Source organism: Brassica napus, chromosome A9 (assembly GCF_020379485.1).
Source record: "Brassica napus cultivar Da-Ae chromosome A9, Da-Ae, whole genome shotgun sequence".
Taxonomy (NCBI): Eukaryota; Viridiplantae; Streptophyta; class Magnoliopsida; order Brassicales; family Brassicaceae; genus Brassica; species Brassica napus.
The window spans coordinates 35,434,953-35,455,874 of record NC_063442.1 but is presented as its reverse complement, the minus strand read 5'-3'; the positions used below and the strand labels follow the sequence as shown (position 1 = coordinate 35,455,874).

General features: G+C 36.2%; 5 protein-coding genes across 5 annotated transcripts; 1 reads left to right on the top strand and 4 right to left on the bottom strand.

Annotated features, from left to right (window-relative positions):
- Window positions 1–116: 116 nt before the first annotated feature.
- LOC106368098 (amino acid transporter AVT6C-like) lies at window positions 117–2,441 on the bottom strand. The gene is made up of 4 exons (XM_048741182.1): window positions 2,033–2,441; window positions 1,065–1,421; window positions 331–796; window positions 117–248 (listed from the first exon to the last, which is right to left on the bottom strand). The coding sequence occupies exons 1-4, from the start codon at window positions 2,388–2,390 to the stop codon at window positions 128–130; spliced, it is 1,302 nt and encodes a 433-aa protein (XP_048597139.1). The 5' UTR covers window positions 2,391–2,441; the 3' UTR covers window positions 117–127.
- A 5,624-nt stretch (window positions 2,442–8,065) lies between these two features.
- Window positions 8,066–10,814, bottom strand: LOC106368099 (amino acid transporter AVT6C). The gene is made up of 4 exons (XM_013807987.3): window positions 10,373–10,814; window positions 9,250–9,606; window positions 8,515–8,983; window positions 8,066–8,422 (listed from the first exon to the last, which is right to left on the bottom strand). The coding sequence occupies exons 1-4, from the start codon at window positions 10,728–10,730 to the stop codon at window positions 8,302–8,304; spliced, it is 1,305 nt and encodes a 434-aa protein (XP_013663441.2). The 5' UTR covers window positions 10,731–10,814; the 3' UTR covers window positions 8,066–8,301.
- A 1,257-nt stretch (window positions 10,815–12,071) lies between these two features.
- LOC106368100 (alpha-soluble NSF attachment protein 2) lies at window positions 12,072–14,523 on the top strand. Its single transcript, XM_013807988.2, has 9 exons — window positions 12,072–12,348; window positions 12,596–12,645; window positions 12,713–12,785; window positions 12,919–12,998; window positions 13,217–13,368; window positions 13,608–13,767; window positions 13,857–13,904; window positions 13,998–14,078; window positions 14,160–14,523. The coding sequence occupies exons 1-9, from the start codon at window positions 12,204–12,206 to the stop codon at window positions 14,238–14,240; spliced, it is 870 nt and encodes a 289-aa protein (XP_013663442.1). The 5' UTR covers window positions 12,072–12,203; the 3' UTR covers window positions 14,241–14,523.
- Window positions 14,524–14,715: 192 nt separating this feature from the next.
- Window positions 14,716–15,603, bottom strand: LOC106364949 (protein LURP-one-related 14-like). Its single transcript, XM_022691823.2, has 3 exons — window positions 15,259–15,603; window positions 14,954–15,184; window positions 14,716–14,850 (listed from the first exon to the last, which is right to left on the bottom strand). The coding sequence occupies exons 1-3, from the start codon at window positions 15,511–15,513 to the stop codon at window positions 14,716–14,718; spliced, it is 621 nt and encodes a 206-aa protein (XP_022547544.2). The 5' UTR covers window positions 15,514–15,603.
- A 170-nt stretch (window positions 15,604–15,773) lies between these two features.
- Window positions 15,774–17,881, bottom strand: LOC106368101 (staphylococcal-like nuclease CAN1). Its single transcript, XM_013807989.3, has 8 exons — window positions 17,661–17,881; window positions 17,412–17,467; window positions 17,210–17,324; window positions 17,014–17,124; window positions 16,740–16,927; window positions 16,604–16,660; window positions 16,192–16,420; window positions 15,774–16,109 (listed from the first exon to the last, which is right to left on the bottom strand). The coding sequence occupies exons 1-8, from the start codon at window positions 17,775–17,777 to the stop codon at window positions 16,011–16,013; spliced, it is 972 nt and encodes a 323-aa protein (XP_013663443.2). The 5' UTR covers window positions 17,778–17,881; the 3' UTR covers window positions 15,774–16,010.
- Between the last annotated feature and the right edge of the window lie 3,041 nt (window positions 17,882–20,922).

Below are 20,922 nucleotides of genomic sequence, written 5' to 3'. Positions count from 1 at the left end.
AGTAGCAACAAAATATTGCATGTCCTAAAGCTATTACATTGCATTTTCTGACAGACTTCTGATTCAAGTAGTAATAACTTTACAAATTTCTTTTGAAGTGGTCATAGAGGGGACTGTTTCCAAACGATTAGTTTGATGTGAGACTGTATAGATTCGTTGAGATGGCGATGATGCTAGTAGCAACAGCAAGAACCAGCATTATCGCAGCTACCATCTTCTCACTTGAGGTCGATACACCATGGACATTCCTACCATTTCAAATTAAAGATTTTACATTAAAGTTGAAGCAGCTGATTAACTAAAACACACTAACAAAGATAGCTTTTGTACCTTAAGACAATGGCGGCTGGGAATATGAACGCTATGGAAACTGTGGTGGTCGATCCCATGAACTGGAAGAAGTACCAAATGTTCGGCACAGCGATGGCAGACAAGAAACAGCAGATCAGTAGAGCCAGAGTGAGCCCGATGAATCTATTTGTGTCTTCTGCCAACGGTTTCCTTGTTGGAAACATGAGCTCGTCGAGGTTTGCTCTCAATGAGAAGTTCAGGAGAGGAAAGACGAGCATGAGATGAAGCGCGTAGCTTAGCCTGACAATGTCATTGAGAAGAGAACCAATGGAAGAGCCAGAACTCTCGTCGAAGTTCACTAGAATATCAGACATCGTTGCATCTCCAAACAGGAGATATCCAAAGAGTCCGGTGGCGAAGTAGATTGCAGCGCACAAGATCACAGAGATCTTAGTTGCTGGAATCATATGTAAAGGATCCTTCAGCTCGAATCCAATTGGATGAACTGCACCAAAAAACAAACTCATGTAAAAAAACAAGAAACAAGACTGGTTTGGTGTAAGCAATGTTTTAAAAATCGGTCTATGCGGCAACTGTCCGCCTACGGTATAATCAGGCAAAAGGAAGCGATTATTTTTAACTGATTTTGTTCTAATCGGTCTGGTCATTTAGGAAATAGGCATAGACGTCTGCCTAATCAATAATCCTTTATAAGATGTTTAATTACTGCCTAGTTATTTTTTGAATATTGTGTGTATGAGATGGATTCTCACCATTGAAATGAAATGTGAAGGCGGTTACTATAACAGGAGAAGCTGTGAAGAGATTCCAAAACGATCCTCCATTGGTTAAATCCGGAAACAGTCTCGGACTCTTCGTTTGGCCTTTCATCAACGCGGAGATCGCTAGCACCGAGCTTATGACGACAAAGAAGACAGCGAGAAGAAATGATACGGCAGAACTAAACGCTAGTCTTTCTACACGTCTGCACAAGACCAATGGAAGCAAGATGAAGATGTTGGTAAATAACAGAGCGAAGATCCTCGTGTTCCACCAGTGAGAACCAAACCATTCTTGCAAAACTCCAAGATGAACAGATCCTCCATTGTCACTACCACAAAGTACATCTCCTGATAAGACAAAACACACAAACCCAAACTCAGCAACCTGTCTTACTACAGATTCGGTTTGGTTGAATCGAAATTTCAGATTTTCGATACTATGCTCATACGTAGGGTTTTTACTAATTTTCAGGCTGGGTGCAGTTTAAAATCTTTTGGATTTGGTTCAGATAGGATTATAACCATTGTCTAATCACCCAAAAATCTATAATAATTTTTTAAAAAATTAACCAAAAAATAACTCAAAATATATACATTATTTAAAATTCAATTAAAATCTAGTTAACCTACTTAAACTAACTAATAAGTATTCAAAATACAAATTAAATAAGCTACAAATTTAAAATATTTTAAACTATCTATATTACTTTAATATATATAAAAACATTAGTATGTTTAACTAATTTCAGATATTTTCATATTCTAAATTAGATTTCAGTTCGGGTTATACCCATATCTGAAAGTACCTAGCTCTTAAATTCCGTCTGGATAGTTTTATATAAAGGTTCAATTCCAATCAGTTTTTTTCTTTTGGTTCAGATTAAGTTTCGGATTTCAGTTTGGAGTAAAAACGTCCTTGCATGCCTACTTCAGATACAACCAAAAGGTTCAAGCATTACCTATGATTATCGAGAATACAACTATGCCTCCAAAAGTGGAAACCATTATAACAACCTGTACAGCGACGGACCCTAGTTTCCCGAACGACTCTTTCATAACTCCGGCGTATGTTGTTGACTCTCCGGAAAGAGTTGACTTCATAAGGAACCCGACAGAGACTGTGGAGAGCCAAGCGACGACCGTGATGATCAAGAGAGCTGGGATTACTCCGAGAACCTTAAACGCCGCCGGCATCGACATTATCCCGGCTCCGATTATACTCGTTGACACGTTGAAAACGACTCCGGAGGTAGTTCCATGTTTCTCAGAAGACGGTTCTTGCTTTGGCAAGAGAGGAGTTTTGATCGGAGGAGACATTTTTAAATCGCCGGCGGGAAGAGTAAGTTTGTATTTTATCTTTTGTTTGTATAATGTGTTACGCGGAAACCCTAAGTGTTTGATTCAGATTATGATCACTCTTCTCTCAGCTCAAGAACTCTCACTCTCAGTTTGTACGAAAGAAAACGAAGCAAGAAAATAAAGGACACAAGAGGTTTTGTTCACCCGGTGTTCACCGCACTTCTCTGATGTGGAGAAGCCGCTACACATCACCGGGGCTGGGCAGAGCCAGCAATCCACTATCAACGAAGATCGAGCTCTCTCTCAAATCAGAGAACACTCGAAGAAGAAGAGATACAGTGTTTGTTACGCTCTGTACAACTTGTACCAAAGCTCTCGGTTTAATCCTTTTATATGAATAAGGACTTAACCGGAAATTACAATCAACTTATATCAAACCAATATATACCAACATAACCGGTGGCTTGTGATACGTGACTTCTTTCTTCTTTTGTTGACCAGAGCTGAAACACATTTCAACATTCTCCACCTTATTTTAGCTCTCAACAACTTCATCTCTTGTGTTAAAACATCTTCGTGATCTCCTGTGGATTTTTCTGAAATCTACACCTCCAGCAACAGAGCCTTAAGCTCCTTCAAGCTTCTACACCCTTGAGCAAGTCTGACATGTCACTGAGCTTGCTAACCGGTAGACCTTTAGAAGCGCCATCAATGAATAGAACGTGCGAGACCTTCTCTGTGAACGTCAACTCCGCACTGATTTTCTGTGTCGCTAACACTCCAATCCTCTATTGAGTTATACACCAGCTTTAACACTGACTTGTATTTTAGCAAAACTCCCCATTGATTTCTTCATGCTGCTGTAGCTTGAATACTTGCGAGAACCACTCAGCAACTCCCGTTAACAAGTTACGTTTGTTTGATCGAACTTGTTAATCACAACAGAATTCTCCATAAGCTCCACCTACTCATGAACTCTCCCTCCAATCACACAGTATCCTCTGTAGTTTCTGTCAATACCACAGACCTGTTGCAGTGACTGAAACTCACTTATCCCTTTGACATCACCTTGCTAGCTTCTAGGTTTCTTCCTCATGCGCATGTAGACCAAAACCCTTTAAATCCACTAGAACCAGATGCAAAGAACACCAAATGTTGAAGTTTCTATCTTGAAACTCTTCCATTTACCCTGTAACCAATCTCACCAACAGCTGACACCACTGCAGAAACCTGAGATCCACCTTTACAACAACCTGTCTAACCAGATAACCTTGAACACTTTGATTTCTCAATCATCCTGTTAAAAAACAGAACCCACTAGCAGCTTTGGAACCCACTACTAGCACTCATATACTCTGTCTCATATCCTGAGACAACTCCTTCCAGCCGCTTCTACATCACATCTAGAATCCATGATGACCTTGAGCTGTAACAGTATCCTGCAATACATTCTCCCATATGCAGTCTCCACCATAAAACTTGCTTCATGTATCTTTACCAGATACTACTTGACTTGAATCTCTTTATAACCAATCAGCTTCACTTGTACTGTGCCTCTGATACTTCTGAATTCATCACTTGACTGTTATGTAAGTGATCCCTGAGATGATCCCTAAGCCTTCTTATGATGCCGACACTAGAACACGTCTAGTCGTTATCTTCAAATGCAATTTGATCTCTCATGCATTTTTCGTCTTCTTCTGAGATTTTTCTTTTAGTTTCATCTCCAGCCTTGAGATGGCATATTCACTATGATGAATATATAACAGCTTCCAGCTACTTTGAAGTTTCTGACCTGCAATCGCTTATGCTAATGTGGAATTTATTCCCTCAATATCTCTTCAGAGATCCCACTGAACACTTCAAATTATCCTCATCTCAAGCTCATACTCTAGTATCTGCTCTGAAACTTTAGAGAACTTGCAACTTGTATCTCCATACTTCTATCAAAATCCACAAGCTCCTTCTCGAACTCAACAAGACATTCCTTTTGGTCATCGAATGAGACCAGTCCATGCTTGAACATCTTACACTAACACGATCTTGATTACCTTTTGTCTTCTCAAGACACTGAACACCCATGAGCCTCAACTTTCACAGTAAACAAATCCAACTCCTAGTCTTGAACAAACCAGATCACATAACCAGACCAACTGATTTATCTGAAGCAACCCAAATGTAACACTCCACCTGGAACCAAGAATCATTTAGAAGTTCCATGTCTCTGTAAACTTAATTGAGCTGAACATCCATTCACTGTCACTTTGACCACTATAAACCCTGGTGTAACAGGCTGAATGAATAGCTTCCATGTTGTACTGGATATCAGTCCCAAACACACCATTCTTCATCTTGCAGCCACTTCAGTTTTTCTTGTACCAGAAGATAAAGAACACTCCTTTGCTTATTTTTAAATCAACCTTAGCTTCACTCACTTAGATTTAATTCTCCAAACTCTGCACCCACATCAAGTTGTTTGATGTACTTGAAGAAACATCACGAGCCACCTTATCCTTCAGTAAGCATTTAGCTTGGAGCCTTTCACACATTCTGATTGTAGACAACCTTAAGTCTGATTTCTTCATCAATCTCCACCTCAGACCTGAAACCAAAAAAACCTTTGACCTCTTCTTCAGCAAAACCGACATATACCAAATGTGTACCGTTGTTTGGACAAACTGATAGTTTGAACAAACAAGACACGCCGTCTAACACCCAATATTAGAAAGACTTTCGACACACTACTATGGCATATCCCATTGCATGATAAAACTGAGAAACCTCCACACAGAATATGCAACCTCCACTGCCAATCACCACTTCGTAGTTAACATCCACTGAATAAGACTTTCTTCAATTGTTGCACATGCTCCTGTTGCAGAAACTTTGAACCATTTCCGAAGCTTATTTTCTCACTGAGAACTCCAACTTGTGTCTGCCTCAATGACGTACAAGACCTCACAAAAAAGTTCCCAATTGTTCTTATCACACGAACCATCTGTTCCAGCACACAACTGGTTGTAGCACACACAAATATCTTGATCTCTGAAAATTTCAGGAAGCTTCACACCAATACAAGAGACTTTATCCAGTTTCTTTCTTTTGTATTTTCTTCTTGCTGCTTCCTTCCTGATGATCTTAAATAAACCTTGATCATCACAAGCTGTAAACCACGAAGCTTTAACTGCATCAGTATAATCTGAGCTTGAAACACCAAATACTTGAGCAGCCTCTGTATCACCCAGAACAGCTTCACAACGATCACTTGTTGGTGTTGATATACCAACTAGCTTTAAGTATCTTTCCAGTCTACTATACCGCCTCAAGTTCACATCAATAATCACTGCAAAGAACTGTTTTTCATCCATGCTAAGACCCGCAATATTACTGTCCCGAGCAAACCAGCTTCATGTAACTTGATGTGAGACTTGCCAAGTACCTGAAACTTTCTTACGTACAGAGACAACACAAAGATTCTACCAAGAACATGATCATCACCACACAAGTTCATTCATTTGACTTATTAACCCTCAGCCAAAATAACTTTGAAACTATAGATCTATTAAACCTTTCTTGTTCTAAATAATTCCCTGTCTTAGATTCACATTTAGCTGCAATTCTTCCCTGAGTTCCTAAAGCCTCAAATAGTGTCAAACCAGTCATTAACACAAGAAATTTTACTCCTAAGGCGTCCCCTAGACATAAAATTTCTAAGAAGTTCCAACAGGTTATCTAACAACATGTACTACAATACATATATATATATATGACTTTATATCAGTTCATAGCAATTCAATATGAGCAGCAAACCTCCATAAAAGATACATGTCTCCATGACCTTTCTCTTTTATGCACATCACAAGATTGATATCTCTCTGTACCTGAATCTGCCAAGACAATCACAGAACAAGAAACAAAAGGTTAATGAATAATAATCAGTTTCATACTTTTACCTTGGAGTCACATAGAAATATGCAGATCTCTCCAAGGCTTTGTGTCTAGTGACCAATGATCAAATTGATTCCTGAATCTTGATTTCTCCAGTGTCTGTTGTACTTCCACTTGCGATACTTAACGCAAAACTCGTAGCACTTCAGGCTGTAAGCAACGACTTTGCTTATTCCATCTTCCAGAAAGCCAGAAAACCAATCTTCTTCGCTAAATATCCCCTTCTCGTGGATTCCATAAAGAATTAATCCAAGATCAGCCACAGAATCTTCCTCCTTCCAGATCCCGATAATGCAGAACCAAACGATTTCGTCGATTCTCTTGTTTATGAACAGCTGACTTGAAGAAATTAACTTACACCTCTTCAACGAATCAGATACCGCCTTCACCGACGAACTTCTTCTTGCTCATCGGATACTCCATCGAAGCCGATAAAGAACTTACTGCTTCTGTCTCCGACTTCGACGAAACTTGATTCATCCTTCTATTTCTTCACCTCGAGGAATCATGAACTACGTGAATCGATTGAACCTATGAATCGCCAAACCACGGCTCTGATACCACTTGTTACGCGGAAACCCTAAGTGTTTGATTCAGATTATGATCACTCTTCTCTCAGCTCAAGAACTCTCACTCTCAGTTTGTACGAAAGAAAACGAAGCAAGAAAATAAAGGACACAAGAGGTTTTGTTCACCCGGTGTTCACCGCACTTCTCCGATGTGGAGAAGCCGCTACACATCACCGGGGCTGGGCAGAGCCAGCAATCCACTATCAACGAAGATCGAGCTCTCTCTCAAATCAGAGAACACTCGAAGAAGAAGAGATACAGTGTTTGTTACGCTCTGTACAACTTGTGCCAAAGCTCTCGGTTTAATCCTTTTATATGAATAAGGACTTAACCGGAAATTACAATCAACTTATATCAAACCAATATATACCAACATAACCGGTGGCTTGTGATACGTGACTTCTTTCTTCTTTTGTTGACCAGAACTGAAACACATTTCAACATAATGTGTGGCACGAAGAGACCGCATCTTATACTACAGGGAGAAACAGTGAAGGTACGTACACCCTTTGACAATTGGACACCGTTGTTTCACTGCTGGGGGTAAAATCGAGAGGATATGATATTTTAATCATTGGCTGTTCTGACAGGCTGCTCTAATCACATCACTGAGATCACCAAATGATCTTTCTTCACGTACTTAAAAACGCATAAACAATACAAAAAAATCAGGAAAATAATATTTTTGTTTGACGCAGGATTCACGAGTTACACCTAATTTTCTCTTTTTCTTTTCTTTAATTCTCTTATTGTTCTTTTACAAAAATAAGAATAAAATATGGGTTCAGACAATGTCCACTTTGAACATTTTGTTGTTGTGTGCTTTTTTTTTTTTTTTTTTTTTTAAAGGCTTTTTGTGATTTGAATTGTCACGTGCTGGTTTTAGGTGATACTTTGATTTTATCACATCTGCTTATGCATTTCGTTTGATATAAGGATTTCAGGATGTTCATCTTCTTGAGTATGCTTAAAGCCAAATACAGCTGGATTTAACCTCTTCTTTTGCTGTAGATGAAGCTGCCAACTTCCTGGTATCTAAAGGAGCACTCTCTATCGTCAAATCAACTCCTGATTCAGCGGATGATTCAGATATTTCAACTTACATGTCAAACATACTCATGATAAAGAGACCTCGTTGTCTGATTCTAATGTTATTTGTTCAATTGAATTTTGGTCTACGAAAACAAGATAAGGAATAAGTTTCAAAAATTTTACATTAGTTTCGGTTTCTCTGATTCATGTAGTAACAAAATATTGCACTTCCTAAAGCTACTACATTGCATTTTCTGACAAATCTCTATTTCACAAAGATACAACAAAATATAAATGCTAGGGGAAGCTAATAATTTTACAGATTTCTTTTGAAGTGATCATAGAGGGGACTGTTTCCAAAACTCTTTTTTTTCAAACAATCAGTTTGATGTGAGACTGTATAAATTCGTCGAGATGGCGACGATGCTAGTGGCAACAGCAAGAACCAGCATTATCGCAGCTACAATCTTCTCCCTTGAGGTCGATACACCATGGACATTCCTACCATTTCAAAATCATAAAACACTTTGAGTTTAAGGTTCTACAAGAAAAGTTGTAGCAACTGATAAAGGAAACAATGAAAGCTTATGTACCTTAAAACAATGGCGGCTGGGAATATGAACGCAATGGAAACTGTGGTGGTTGATCCCAAGAACTGAAAGAAGTACCAAATGTCCGGCACAGCGATCGCAGACAAGAAACAGCAGATCAGTAACGCTAGAGTAAGTCCAACAAATCTTTTTGTGTCTTTTGCCAATGGAGCCTTCGTTGTTGGGAACATGAGCTCGTCGAGGTTTGCTCTCAATGAGAAGTTCATGAGAGGAAAGACGAGCATGAGGTGAAGCGCGTAGCTGAGCCTGACGATGTCATTGAGAAGAGAACCAATGGAAGAGCCTGAACTTTGGTCAAAGTTCACTAGAATATCAGACATTGTTGCATCTCCAAACAAGAGATATCCAAAGAGTCCAGTGGCGAAGTAGATTGCAGCGCACAAGATCACAGAGATCTTAGTTGCTGGGATCACATGTAAAGGATCCTTCAGCTCGAATCCAATTGGATGAACTGCACCAAAAAAAAAAAACAAAAACAAACTCAGAAACATGACATAAACAGAGAGACAAGACTCGTTTGGTGTAAGCAGTATTTTAAAAATCGGTCTAGGTGGCCGTCTACACTGTCGGGTTAAATGAAACAATTTTTGAATGACCTTTACAAAAAATCTGTTTAGGCATTAGAAAAAACAGGTCTAGAAGCCAACCTAGTTAATAATTTTCTATAAAACTCTTAACTACGGCCTAGCTATTTTTTGAACAAAGGTGGATTCTTACCGTTGAAATGAAATGTGAAGGCGGTTACTATAACAGGAGAAGCTGTGAAGAGATTCCAGAACGATCCTCCATCGGTTAAATCCGGAAACAGTCTCGGATTCTTTGTTTGGCCTTTCATCAAGGCGGAGATCGCTAGCACCGAGCTTATGACGACAAATAGCACAGCGAGAAGAAAGGATATCGCAGAACTAAACGCAAGTCTTTCTACACGTCTGCACAAGACCAATGGAAGCAAGACGAAGGCGTAGATAAACAACAATGCGAAGATCCTCGTGTTCCACCAGTGAGAACCAAACCATTCTTGCAAAACTCCAAGATGAACAGATCCTCCATTGTCATTACCTGAGAGCACATCTCCTGAGATGACAAAACACCAAACACAAACTCAGCAATCTCTTCTTACTACTTCGTATAGTAACAAACGATTCAACTTTACCGAATTACCAAAATAACCAAACCAAAATAACCAAACAAACCGAATTTAACCAAAATAACCAAACAAACCTAATTTAACCAAAATAACTGAATGTAACAAAAAAACATATCTGGTTTTTTTTTTTAACTTCACTTGCATTAACTTTAAGATCGAATGTGATCGTAATGTAACAGATGAGTAATACAATTAGGAACAAAATGATGATATAGAAAAGAAATGTTATTTGGAATCTCTTTCTTTGCTAGACCATCTGCCACTTGATTCCCTTCTCTTCCGATCCACGTAAATGATATGTCTTCAAACTTACTTTTCCACCAGTTCACTTCTCGAATCCAGTTATATCCCGTAAAATGAAGCACTTCATTGTTTAAGATTTTAATCATCTTGCTACAATCATTTTCAAACTGTACCTTCCTGTAACCTTTACTCTAGCAATTTTGCATTGCAATGATGAGAGCTTGTAACCTTTACTTCATTGTTTAAAAACATATCTGATTTTTTTTAAAAAAAATTATACCGTATTCTAACCGAAAACAAAAAAAAAATCAGTTTTTCAGAAATAAAATTAAAAATCGAAATTAACCAAAAACCAAGCCAAACCAAGTTTTTTGGTTCACTTATGTGGGATTGTGGCCGAGCCGAATAAACCGAAACCCAATAACCAAATAAACCGAACCGGAAGCCTACCTATAATGATCGAGAAGATAACCATGCATCCAAAAGTAGCAACCATTGTAGCAACCTGCACAGCGACAGAACCTGTCTTTCCGAAAGACTCTTTCATAACTCCGGCGTACGTGGTCGCTTCTCCGGCGAGAGTTGATTTCATAAGAAACCCAACAGAGATTGTGGAGAGCCAACCGATGATCGTGATGATCAAAAGAGCTGGGATTACTCCGAGAACCTTAAACGCCGCCGGCATCGACATTATACCGGCTCCGATTATACTCGTCGACACGTTGAAAACGACGCCGGAGGTAGAGCCATGTTTCTCGGAAGACGGTTCTTGCTTTGGCAAGAGAGGAGTTTTGATCGGAGGAGACATTTTTTCCACCGCCGGAGAAACTTGAAAAACACGCCGGCGGGAAGGAAATTTTTATTTTATTTTTTCTTTTTTCTTTTTGTTTGTAATGTGTGACACGAAGAGGCGGCTTCTTATAGCCACAGGGAGAAATAATGAAAGTACATAAACACCCGTTGACGTCTAACATAGTGGCTTCACTGTTGGGGGTAAGATCGGAAGAATGATATTTGATCATTGGCGGTACAGACAGGCTGGGCTAATCACATCACTGAGATCACCAAATGATCGTTCGTCACGTACTTAAAAACGTATAAACAATACAAAAAAATAATCTGGAAAATAATGTTTTTGTTCCGACGCAGGATTCACGAGTTGAAAGGAGTCTAATTGGTTGAACTGAGTTTAAAATTATATTTTTAAAATACTTTTTTTAAAGAAATGTATTTTTTTTTTAATTTTTGTGCACTATTACAAAACATAAGTATTATAAACAATTTTTTTTTCTTTTATTGTTCATTTATAAAAAAATACGAGTATTATATGGGTCCCCCAGACAATGTCCCACTTGGATCTTGTCCGAAACAATGAATCGTTCATTTTCATTACAGAAGAGAATGTATCTAGACGGGAAAATGGCTAAGAAGTGTATTACCACTTCTCGTCTAATTGGACTTAGAATCGAGTATAAGCTCCCAAAACTCGTTTTGAATTTGTCATAGGCGGCAGGAACCATATGCTCACGTGTAGAAATTAACTTAAGAGCAGACGTTTTGAGACTTTTGATCACGAAAACGAAATGGCATATCGATTAAACAATAGAAGACGTGATCAGTCAAACGAACTAAGAATAATCTATTTTGTTTTGTTTTATATCGTATAATATATGAATCAATCTCTCGCGAATAATATCAACTATCTAGTTAGGTGGTCATTGGTTATCTCAAGATTAATTTAGGAACTTTTTGGGACTTTGCATGTAATTAGAACAGAAAACATAAATGCATTTGGTTTAGTAAGCTGAGAATATACAAAACGTTCTGAATATACTTGTGCATGTAACATTTCTGTATATGTCCAGTTTCATGACCCAAATAAACTACAAAATCCATAATACACGGTTGATTACTTAAGCCAAAGTGTGATATGGCAACGTTATTAACCATAATCAGAAACAAACGACATAATAATCAACTAAATAAACTCGAAGCCGTACAAATTTTGCAAAGAAGATAAGGAGAAATTAGACTAGTTAACAAATACAAAAGGCATTTCGTAGATGGGCTCAAGTCATAAACAAAGACGAAGGCCTAAAAGCCCATATACGGCCCAATTAAACCGGTGGAAAAATCTCTTCTTCGTCCAGCGAAGTAAAGTCTGAATTTTCGCTCCCGATCGATTTCTCCTCCCTCATTTGCAACGAAGCAAACCCTCTTAAAGGAAACGACATCTGAAAGAACAATCGAAAGCATACGATCGGAGTCGATTTGGGAAGTTATGGGGGATCATCTGGTGAGAGCGGAGGAATTTGAGAAGAAAGCAGAGAAGAAGCTCAATGGATGGGGAATATTCGGATCTAAGCACGAGGATGCTGCCGATCTCCTCGAGAAAGCTGCTAATTCCTACAAGCTCGCCAAATCATGTAAAGTTTTCGTTTTTCTTTATGGGGTTTCCGAGAAATTGATATGATCTGATCTTAGGTTACGGTGATCATGTCACATGTAGGGTTTAGGCTTATTTGATCTGTAAGAAACTTGTGGCTGATTGATTGATTGTAACGTGTAGAAAGGTTCAACATTTCAGTGTATAATTTTGATTGATTTTTAATAGATTAATGTTCAATTCCACAAGTGTGTCTTGCTAATGTGTTTGATGTATGATTTTCTCAGGGGATCTAGCTGGAAAGGCTTATCTTAAAGTTGCCGACTGTCACTTAAAGGTAACTTCTTTTGCCTACAAATATTGAGAGCTATTGTGTTTATGATAACATTGCTGTCTATGTGCAGTCGGATAGCAAACATGATGCTGCCAACGCCTATGCAGAAGCTGCTAAATGCTACAAGAAAGTTGACACTAATGGTATGTAGATAGGCAAAAGCTATTCTCCTTTTGAATTGACAGTTCCGCTAATATAAGATTGGTTATCAACTTTCTTTGTGAGTTTGCTTTTCGCTATGCATGTGTCCTAATATAGCCATGTTCTTGTATGCAGAGGCTGCATCTTGTCTAGAGCGAGCAGTGAATATTTTCTGCGAGATAGGGAGGCTCAACATGGCTGCAAGATACTACAAGGTATTCTCTTTTGCGCATGAACAGAATATTACACTCTTTTAAGTACAGATATTGAGTCAATAGCTTAATTAGGCCACTTCTTAATTACCCCCTTCGTTGCTCTTGTTTCCTTTATCCAGTGGATATGTGTTTTTACACTATATAGTAATATTGGTGCGGATTTGTTTCTGTGAATGTTTTTTTACTAAGGTACGTCAATGGTTTTGTTATTTCGACAGGAAATTGCTGAGTATTATGAAGCAGACCAGAAGATAGAGCAGGCTATTGATTACTTTGAAAAGGCTGCTGAGTTCTTTCAAAATGAAGAAGTGACCACTTCTGCAAACCAGTGCAATCTAAAGGTGGCGCAATATGCTTCCCAGTTGGAGCAGTAAGATTATATGAACCTTCCTCTTCTTTTTTTTTTTGGCTTTCTCGTCCTTTGGTACTCAGCTGACATGCTGTACAATACTCAGCTGGAACCCCCTGACTTTAAAATTCTAGGACCAATCCATAAACTCAACATTGTTCATATCCATCATGTGCACTATGCACGGCAGTAATGATAGCTTTTTGTTTACCTTGGTTGGGATGGATTGATTGATAAAGTTTTGATGTATCTTTTGACAGATATGAGAAGGCAATCAAGATTTATGAAGAAATAGCACGCCATTCACTCGGCAATAACTTGCTTAAGTATGGAGTTAAGGGCCATCTTCTCAATGCTGGCATGTGCCACCTTTGCAAAGCTGATGTCGTTTCCATCACCAACGCTCTGGAGAAATATCAGGTTCTTCTTCTTCTTCTTCCACACACAAGCATTCTGGTGTTTTCTTTGGAAGAACTATGGCATAATTTCTAACTTCTACTTTTCTGCAGGATCTGGATCCAACTTTCACTGGAACACGAGAATGCAAATTCTTATCTGTAAGGCTTTAAACTGAGTTTTGTATTTGATTATGAGAGAGTGTAGCTTTACATAAAGTATGCTAAAGTAAGTGCATTAATTCCCATGGATAGGACCTTGCTTCTGCTATCGATGAAGAAGACATCGCAAAGTTCACAGACGTTGTCAAGGAATTTGATAGCATGACTCCTCTGGTACGGGACACCATAAATCTCATACAAATGTTGTCTTGTTACCTTGGTCTGATCTTTATCATGGAATTGGTATTCTTGCAGGACTCATGGAAGACAACTATGTTGTTGAGGGTGAAGGAGAAGCTGAAGGCAAAGGAGCTTGAAGAGGATGATCTTACCTAAACACATCTCTCTATCCATCCGAAGCTTTGGTCTTATTCATTATTACTGGTGTGCTTTCATCATTTGTGTTCGTACTACTTCATGTTCGACTCTTTATTGTGTCTGGTTTATGAGTTTTAAGGTTTCTTAAGAGGTTTGGTCAAAACGGGTTTGTTTGATATCACGACTACATTTGTTCTGTCTCTCATTACTTCATCTTTGTGAACTTCTCAACTACTTGGAGATTTGATTTGTGTACATCTAGTAAGATTGTTTTCATCAAATAAATTTCATCTTTCTGCGATCACACTTTCACAATAGTTTTTTGTGTGGAAAGGTCATTGTTCGACCAAACAATGGAAGCGCCACTTCAGTTCTGACAAGCATTAGCAGATGTTACATTGAAAAAGTTCTTACATACAACTTGAAACAAATCAATACATACACACAGACAGCATGTGAATGAAACCAAACGTAAGATATTGATTAAGAAAGTCTAACACCAATTCTCATTGTCATCAACCATAACAAGCAAAGCAATGATAAAAGCATAATCCACCTCTGGATTCACTCTCACCCTGAAATTATATTTTCCTTTGCAGAAACTTCCCCATGTAAACTTATGTGTCACCTGCAAACATCCCCACATCCATTGTAACATCTCAGTTCTTGACCAATGTGTGAAAAGCACCAAAAGTTCATAAATAAAGAAATGTTTTATAACTGACCCCTACCCCTGCAATGAGAGCATCCGATTTGAAAACTTTGAATGAAATATTCGAGTATCCACCAGAAGCATGAAAATCACAAGTACTGCCCTTCTTGACATTATTATTCTCAGCCAAGAAAACATCCAAAGATGTTTTCAAAGACACCGCTAAAGATTGCTGTGCCGTGAACAACAAGTCTTCTTTCTCTTTGCTCTCTCCTCCATGCACCTCCCATTTATTCTTCAACGTAATCCCCTATACACACACACACACATACAATCTCAAGCAAGAGTCCTTTTGTGATTTTAAAGATTGAATCTATTTGTAACCTTTTGGCGCATTGTGAGGATTGTGAAACCAGCAGGATCACGCATAACCCTTTTACGGTTAAACCCAAAAGCCTGTCCATCAATTTGCAGGAGTAGATTCCCACTTGGATCAAACACTTGGTAATGATCTTTTGAGAAATTCTGAACTTTCCTCTTCACCATTAGATCCATAGGGTATGGATTACAGAACTGACCACTCACTACGCTTATTGCAGGATCTCCCACTTGCCATTCTGTTTTCTTATTCTTTGGCATCGATGTAAACTCAAAGAAGAAGAAAAAGATTGCAAAAGATTATGAAAGGCTCTGGCTCTAGAGCCCTTGATAATCCACTCCTTATGATAAAGATTTATCAAAAACTATTTTCACATTACTTTTTAGCAAATATAACAACTAGAAAACAAGTTACAACTTTGTAAGATTTTTAGTTCTTAACCCTGGATTGTTAAACCTAAAAATAAAACTAATTAGTTCTTTAAATTTAGAAACAGAACAACTAAGCAAGCTGCTATTTCTAGGTTCAAAGAGAGATTCTCCATTGCCAACAACTTATCAACACATGAAACATGTACAGAGTGCTCTTACAGTTACAACAACATATCACATCTTTAATCATTACAGAATAATATAGTTACTTTTGTTACCGAACTAGACATAGAAAATAGAAGGTATCTGTCGCATCCAGAACCCCAAGAATTGGAACAAACCCTAACTTGAGAAGGAAGCAACGTAGCCGCTTAGGGTTCACAGTGTTAATTTCCTCCACGTTTGTTCTTTCTCCACTCCCATGGCTTCTCTGGATTTTTAGCCGCCCACAAGCCAATACGCTTCTGCTTAGCCTCATTTTCCCACTGGTCTCAGATACCAAAAAAGGAAACTGTTAAAACATTATAAAGAATAATACAAAGAGACTTAAGGTTTACAGAATCTTGCCTTTGCAAGCTCTGGACGCTTGTCATAGGCTAGATAGTGCCAAGCAAGACCTTTCTTTAACATAACTTCTTGTACAAACTTTCCATTGCAGTATATATCTCCTACACATCTTCCATATCGATCCTCTGCATAGACTAACACCTTCAAGCTTTTACCTTCAACCATCTTAAGTAGCTCATCATGTGACTCTTTTCCAAAAGGCATTTTACTCTCAGGTGCATCAATTCCCCTGTTTTCATTCCCAAGTTGTTTTTAGACACTCAATATTAGAGACAACGTTCGGAAGTTAAAAAAGAATATTTTAAGTAATATATAATAGAGATCGACTCACCAATTAGTTTTAGACATTTCATCTAACGTAATACTCAAGAAAGCATTGATTCAAAAGATTTAAGATGAGAGAGTGATTTACCTTAGTCTTATTCTGAACTTTTTAGCAAGAACTTCCTTATTCTGAACATTTATCATCCTAAGCCCAAGAAAAAAAAAGGGTCAGAAGAACTATGAATTTCATAGCTTAATATGATTCCTATGATGAAAACACAAACCTGTAACCAGAAGCTATGATCTTCTTGTGAAGTGCATCTGCTTCTGTGTAATTCTTGTTCTCTCGGGCTTTAGCTCTTTTAGCCGCTGCAAGACTCACTTCCTTAGGAAGTGTAGATGACACAATAGGATCTGTGCTAGTAACATACACAGTAACAGTATCTCCATCTGCCACAGATTTTTGATCCACCTTATTTCAATTAGAACATTTCTTGATTAGAAACATTGTCATCATAAACTATAACGTTTTATAAAGAATTAATAAAGTTTTCTAACCGGAAGCGTTAGAAGCTCAAATTTAAGTCCTTCGGATACAGACACAGGTGATTCATTAGGGATCTCATCGAGCTTACCAGGCGAAGGGAGTCTATAGAAAGACAAAAGTCCCTGAGTTATGTCATTAACAAACAAAATTTCAATAATCTTTCTAAAATGTGTATTATTTTTTGCAACTTTGGAACATGACTAGTACCTCAACATCAGCTTTCTTATGCCCCTTTAGAGTCGTGATAACAAGCCTTGCAGCTTCCTCATCGGTCTGAGGCCGAGGCTTGGCTTGCTTCCAGGCCTCAAGTATCTTTCCATACCTTAAAAACAGATTTTGGAATATTAAAAGATTTCAAGGCAAATAAGAAAGAAAGATTCAAGATGATCATGTGTATTGTTCCTCTCACCAGTTTGCTTGAGCCTTTATAGAAGACACAACATAACTTCCAAGCTCTTCAGGAACCTAAGATCAATTTACTTTCAATCATGATCAATATCTTAAGAATCAAGAAAAAAATATTGTGAATTGGTATTTGATTCTGCTTAAGAGACAAAAGATCATTACACAAGATTACACTTAGATGGTAATAGGGACCAAACCTAAAACTAGTAAGCTGATCCAAAAGAAAGTTTATGAGAAAGCAATGAAGAGAAACCTGAGAAGTGGTCTCGAAGCTAAGGAGATCACGTGAAAGAGCTGAAACGCCGTGAGGCTTATCGTCCGTCGTGGGGCTGCAACATTTCCGGTAGAGTAACCTAATAGCGTTGCCCATTTCTTAGATTCGATCTGAAAACAAGAAAAACCTCAAAGAAAGAGTTTTGATCTTTCTTCCTTCTTTTCTGGTACGAAAGAGTCTTGCAGTTAGATTGTTTAGTTAAGAAGCTAATATACGTGGCAGTTTACTATTGGATAAGAAACTGAATGTGTTATCTTTTGTAAAGCAAGTATTGTGGTGCCTGCCTTGTTATATTCAGATTATATTTTATTGACTTTATGTTAAACTCACAAATCACAATTTGGGGTTTAAGCAATCTTTAATGACGTACTAATAACATTATATACTTGTGTAAAAAAACTAACAATTTACAAAGCTAACTATAACATAAAAATCAATGGACTTGGAGACATCATCAAGTTAATAAACAACCCATATAATACGCATTATCTAGTGACTCTTTTGTTTAGTTTACAATATTGATTTTTTTACAACCTTTTTCTTTCTTTTTGAAAATTCATTTCAAGATTTAGGTTATGCTAATGAGAAATACGCTAAGATAGCACTAAAAAAAATTATATCACAAATATAGACTTTAAGGATCAAAATGACTAAAATGTTTCATTAAAGAGGTAAATATATAATTATACCCCCAAGGTTATTTAATCTAAACCTTAGAGTTTAGAGTTAAAAGGTGGAGATTTGAGATTGAGATTTAAAATTTTATAAAATAAAAATAAATATTAAAAGTTTGAAAATAAAAATTTTTAAAATAGTTTCAAAAAGTATTTTCGAATTACAAAAAGAAAATTTGGAAAAAAACTAAAAAAAAAACTTTTTTATAAAAAAGTTTGAATTTGAAAACATATAATCTAAAACTATAAAAAACCATTTTTAAAAAAAAAATTAAATTTTTTTTTATTTTTTTATATATCTAGGATATTACAATCTTTTTACCTATTAGATGAAATATTTTGATCATTTTTCTCTTTATGGTCTATTTTTGTGATCAAAACTTGAAAATGATCTATTTAAAAAAATTGTCATATGTTAATTGCCAACACTAACTAATTATTTACAGATTATTTCTTTTATGCAAGATTCGAAATCAACTTGATTGGATCCACAAATTGTGGGATAAATATAATTTTAATTTAATTAAAATTGAGACGATTTAAAAAAGAGTATAGCAAGTAAGGTCAACTCTTGGATATGGCTACATTTATGAAAGTCGGTGAATGATTGCTCTCTTTAGATATCATGTGAAAGGCTCTTCTACAAAAGGAACATGAATGTTTTTTGTGATACGATTAAAATGTGAATTGTTGCTTATACAATTAGAATTAAAATTCCTAACACTGACTACAATGAGAATCAAACGTGACTTGTTGCTTAATGCAAAAACATTCTCAAAGAGCTCGTGATCCTAATACTAAATAACTACCATTAATTAAATGAAAACAAACATGTATATACTAAACTTTATGGAAATGGTATCGAAATATAGTTCCACTAGGCTTTAAATGAAAAAAGTCCAATAAAGAACTAACCTGAGCCCACATAAAAACTAAAACGAAGTCGAAAGCTAAACCAACTAAACCGAAGAATTAACAATTCTTCATGACAGTTTAAGCGGTGGATTCAGCTCTGTTTTCATACCCCACAATTCCAAAAAAATTGAAAATGCCAAAATTTGGTTACCGACCCTTTAGAATTAAAAGATTGAGACGTCAACTTGATAAACAGTGACATAGACAAAAGTGCTAAGAATGATTTTCAAGGTCGTGGAAAAAAATTCACATAACCGTTACTATCTACATAATCTCTTCCCTTGACAAAATATTGATATTTTATATTTTCGTAACTCTTTCTCCTCATTTTCATATTTAGAACAAAATAAATAAAATTATGGTAGAACTTTTAAACTTATATATTGTTGTAAAGAAAAATAACCAATTCGTATTAGTCGATTTATACAAAATCACAATTAATTTGTCAAAATGAGTTGAGACTCACAATTCAGGTGGCAAGAAAACAATTTTATTGGTAGATATTACTAAGAATATAAATGCATCATTACTCATAATTATAACGTTGATTTTCCAAATTTGAAGACCATCTTAATGATGCTCAGATTCAAATTTATGGTATTAGATTTTTTAAGGTTTTTAAAGTTGACATATGGTTGATCAAATGGTTGTGAAAATATAAAGTTAATTGAATGATAAATATGCTATGTGAGACTAAATCCATATGTTTAATCTGTACAAGCTAAGCACTTTCATTCAAACAAATTTCAGGTTTGATAAGCTTATCTTATAAGATAGTGATCACATATAAATTCAGTGTGTTCCTATATGCTAAACCCTTAATCAAAATGAAAATGAAAATTGCCAAAAAATTGATTTGTGTAATTTTTCAAAATAACTATAATTTTAATCATAATGATACTAACCATATAACATAAAAACAGAGATAACAATTTCATAATGAAACAATGAATTAAGAAACTAAAAAGTCTAATGCAACATGTCGTTGACAAAGTTTCTCTTCATTCTGTAATAGAACAAACAGAACAAGAGTCAACATCTCACAAGACAGAAATGACTAACCTTTAATGATGAAGTCTCATTTTGTGATATATATATATATATATAAATATAATTTAAATTAAATTATATAGTATATAAAAATATGTTAAATGTAAATTTGCATTGAAAAATTACTGAGATTTTAATATTTTAATTTTGCAGTTTATATTGAAAAATCTCACATTAAAATTTTTGTGATCAATAGTTTAAACTTTTATTATAGAAAATGTACAAATATTAATAAAATCATATGAGTAGAAAGTGTCAATAATAAATATTTATATTAAAATATTCTCTATATATATATTTATGTCAATATCATTAAAGTTTAATTATATACTGTATACAGTAAATAAAATGATTATTTTGATTTATCTACCAAAAACATGATTGTATTTGTTTTATGTGCTACTATAATGTATATACTTTTATGTATACAAATTATTTTTTAAATATGTGATTTCTAATATGTTATTTGATCCTGACAATCCCAAAATACACTTCTTCAATAGAAGTGATTTTTAATATTGGAAGCCTATGTATCTATTATTTCATTCGGATTAAACAATTTAAACTTGATTTTTATTCCTAAAACGTTTTTAATGAAATAT

Coding starts and splice junctions, on each gene's coding strand:
- LOC106368099 (XM_013807987.3), bottom strand. CDS start 10,730: ATGTCTCCTCCGATCAAAACTCCTCTCTTGCCAAAGCAAGAACCGTCT. Junction 9,607..10,372: donor TATCTTCTCGATCATTATAG/GTAGGCTTCCGG, acceptor TTGTCATCTCAG/GAGATGTGCTCTCAGGTAAT. Junction 8,423..8,514: donor CCAGCCGCCATTGTTTTAAG/GTACATAAGCTT, acceptor TTGAAATGGTAG/GAATGTCCATGGTGTATCGA.
- LOC106368098 (XM_048741182.1), bottom strand. CDS start 2,390: ATGTCTCCTCCGATCAAAACTCCTCTCTTGCCAAAGCAAGAACCGTCT. Junction 1,422..2,032: donor TGTATTCTCGATAATCATAG/GTAATGCTTGAA, acceptor TTGTCTTATCAG/GAGATGTACTTTGTGGTAGT. Junction 249..330: donor CCAGCCGCCATTGTCTTAAG/GTACAAAAGCTA, acceptor TTGAAATGGTAG/GAATGTCCATGGTGTATCGA.
- LOC106368100 (XM_013807988.2), top strand. CDS start 12,204: ATGGGGGATCATCTGGTGAGAGCGGAGGAATTTGAGAAGAAAGCAGAG. Junction 13,768..13,856: donor ACGCTCTGGAGAAATATCAG/GTTCTTCTTCTT, acceptor ACTTTTCTGCAG/GATCTGGATCCAACTTTCAC. Junction 14,079..14,159: donor TTGATAGCATGACTCCTCTG/GTACGGGACACC, acceptor GTATTCTTGCAG/GACTCATGGAAGACAACTAT.
- LOC106364949 (XM_022691823.2), bottom strand. CDS start 15,513: ATGCCAAAGAATAAGAAAACAGAATGGCAAGTGGGAGATCCTGCAATA. Junction 15,185..15,258: donor TCCTCACAATGCGCCAAAAG/GTTACAAATAGA, acceptor GTGTGTGTATAG/GGGATTACGTTGAAGAATAA. Junction 14,851..14,953: donor CGGATGCTCTCATTGCAGGG/GTAGGGGTCAGT, acceptor GGATGTTTGCAG/GTGACACATAAGTTTACATG.
- LOC106368101 (XM_013807989.3), bottom strand. CDS start 17,777: ATGGGCAACGCTATTAGGTTACTCTACCGGAAATGTTGCAGCCCCACG. Junction 17,468..17,660: donor GCTTCGAGACCACTTCTCAG/GTTTCTCTTCAT, acceptor AATTGATCTTAG/GTTCCTGAAGAGCTTGGAAG. Junction 16,421..16,603: donor AAGTTCAGAATAAGACTAAG/GTAAATCACTCT, acceptor GAATGAAAACAG/GGGAATTGATGCACCTGAGA.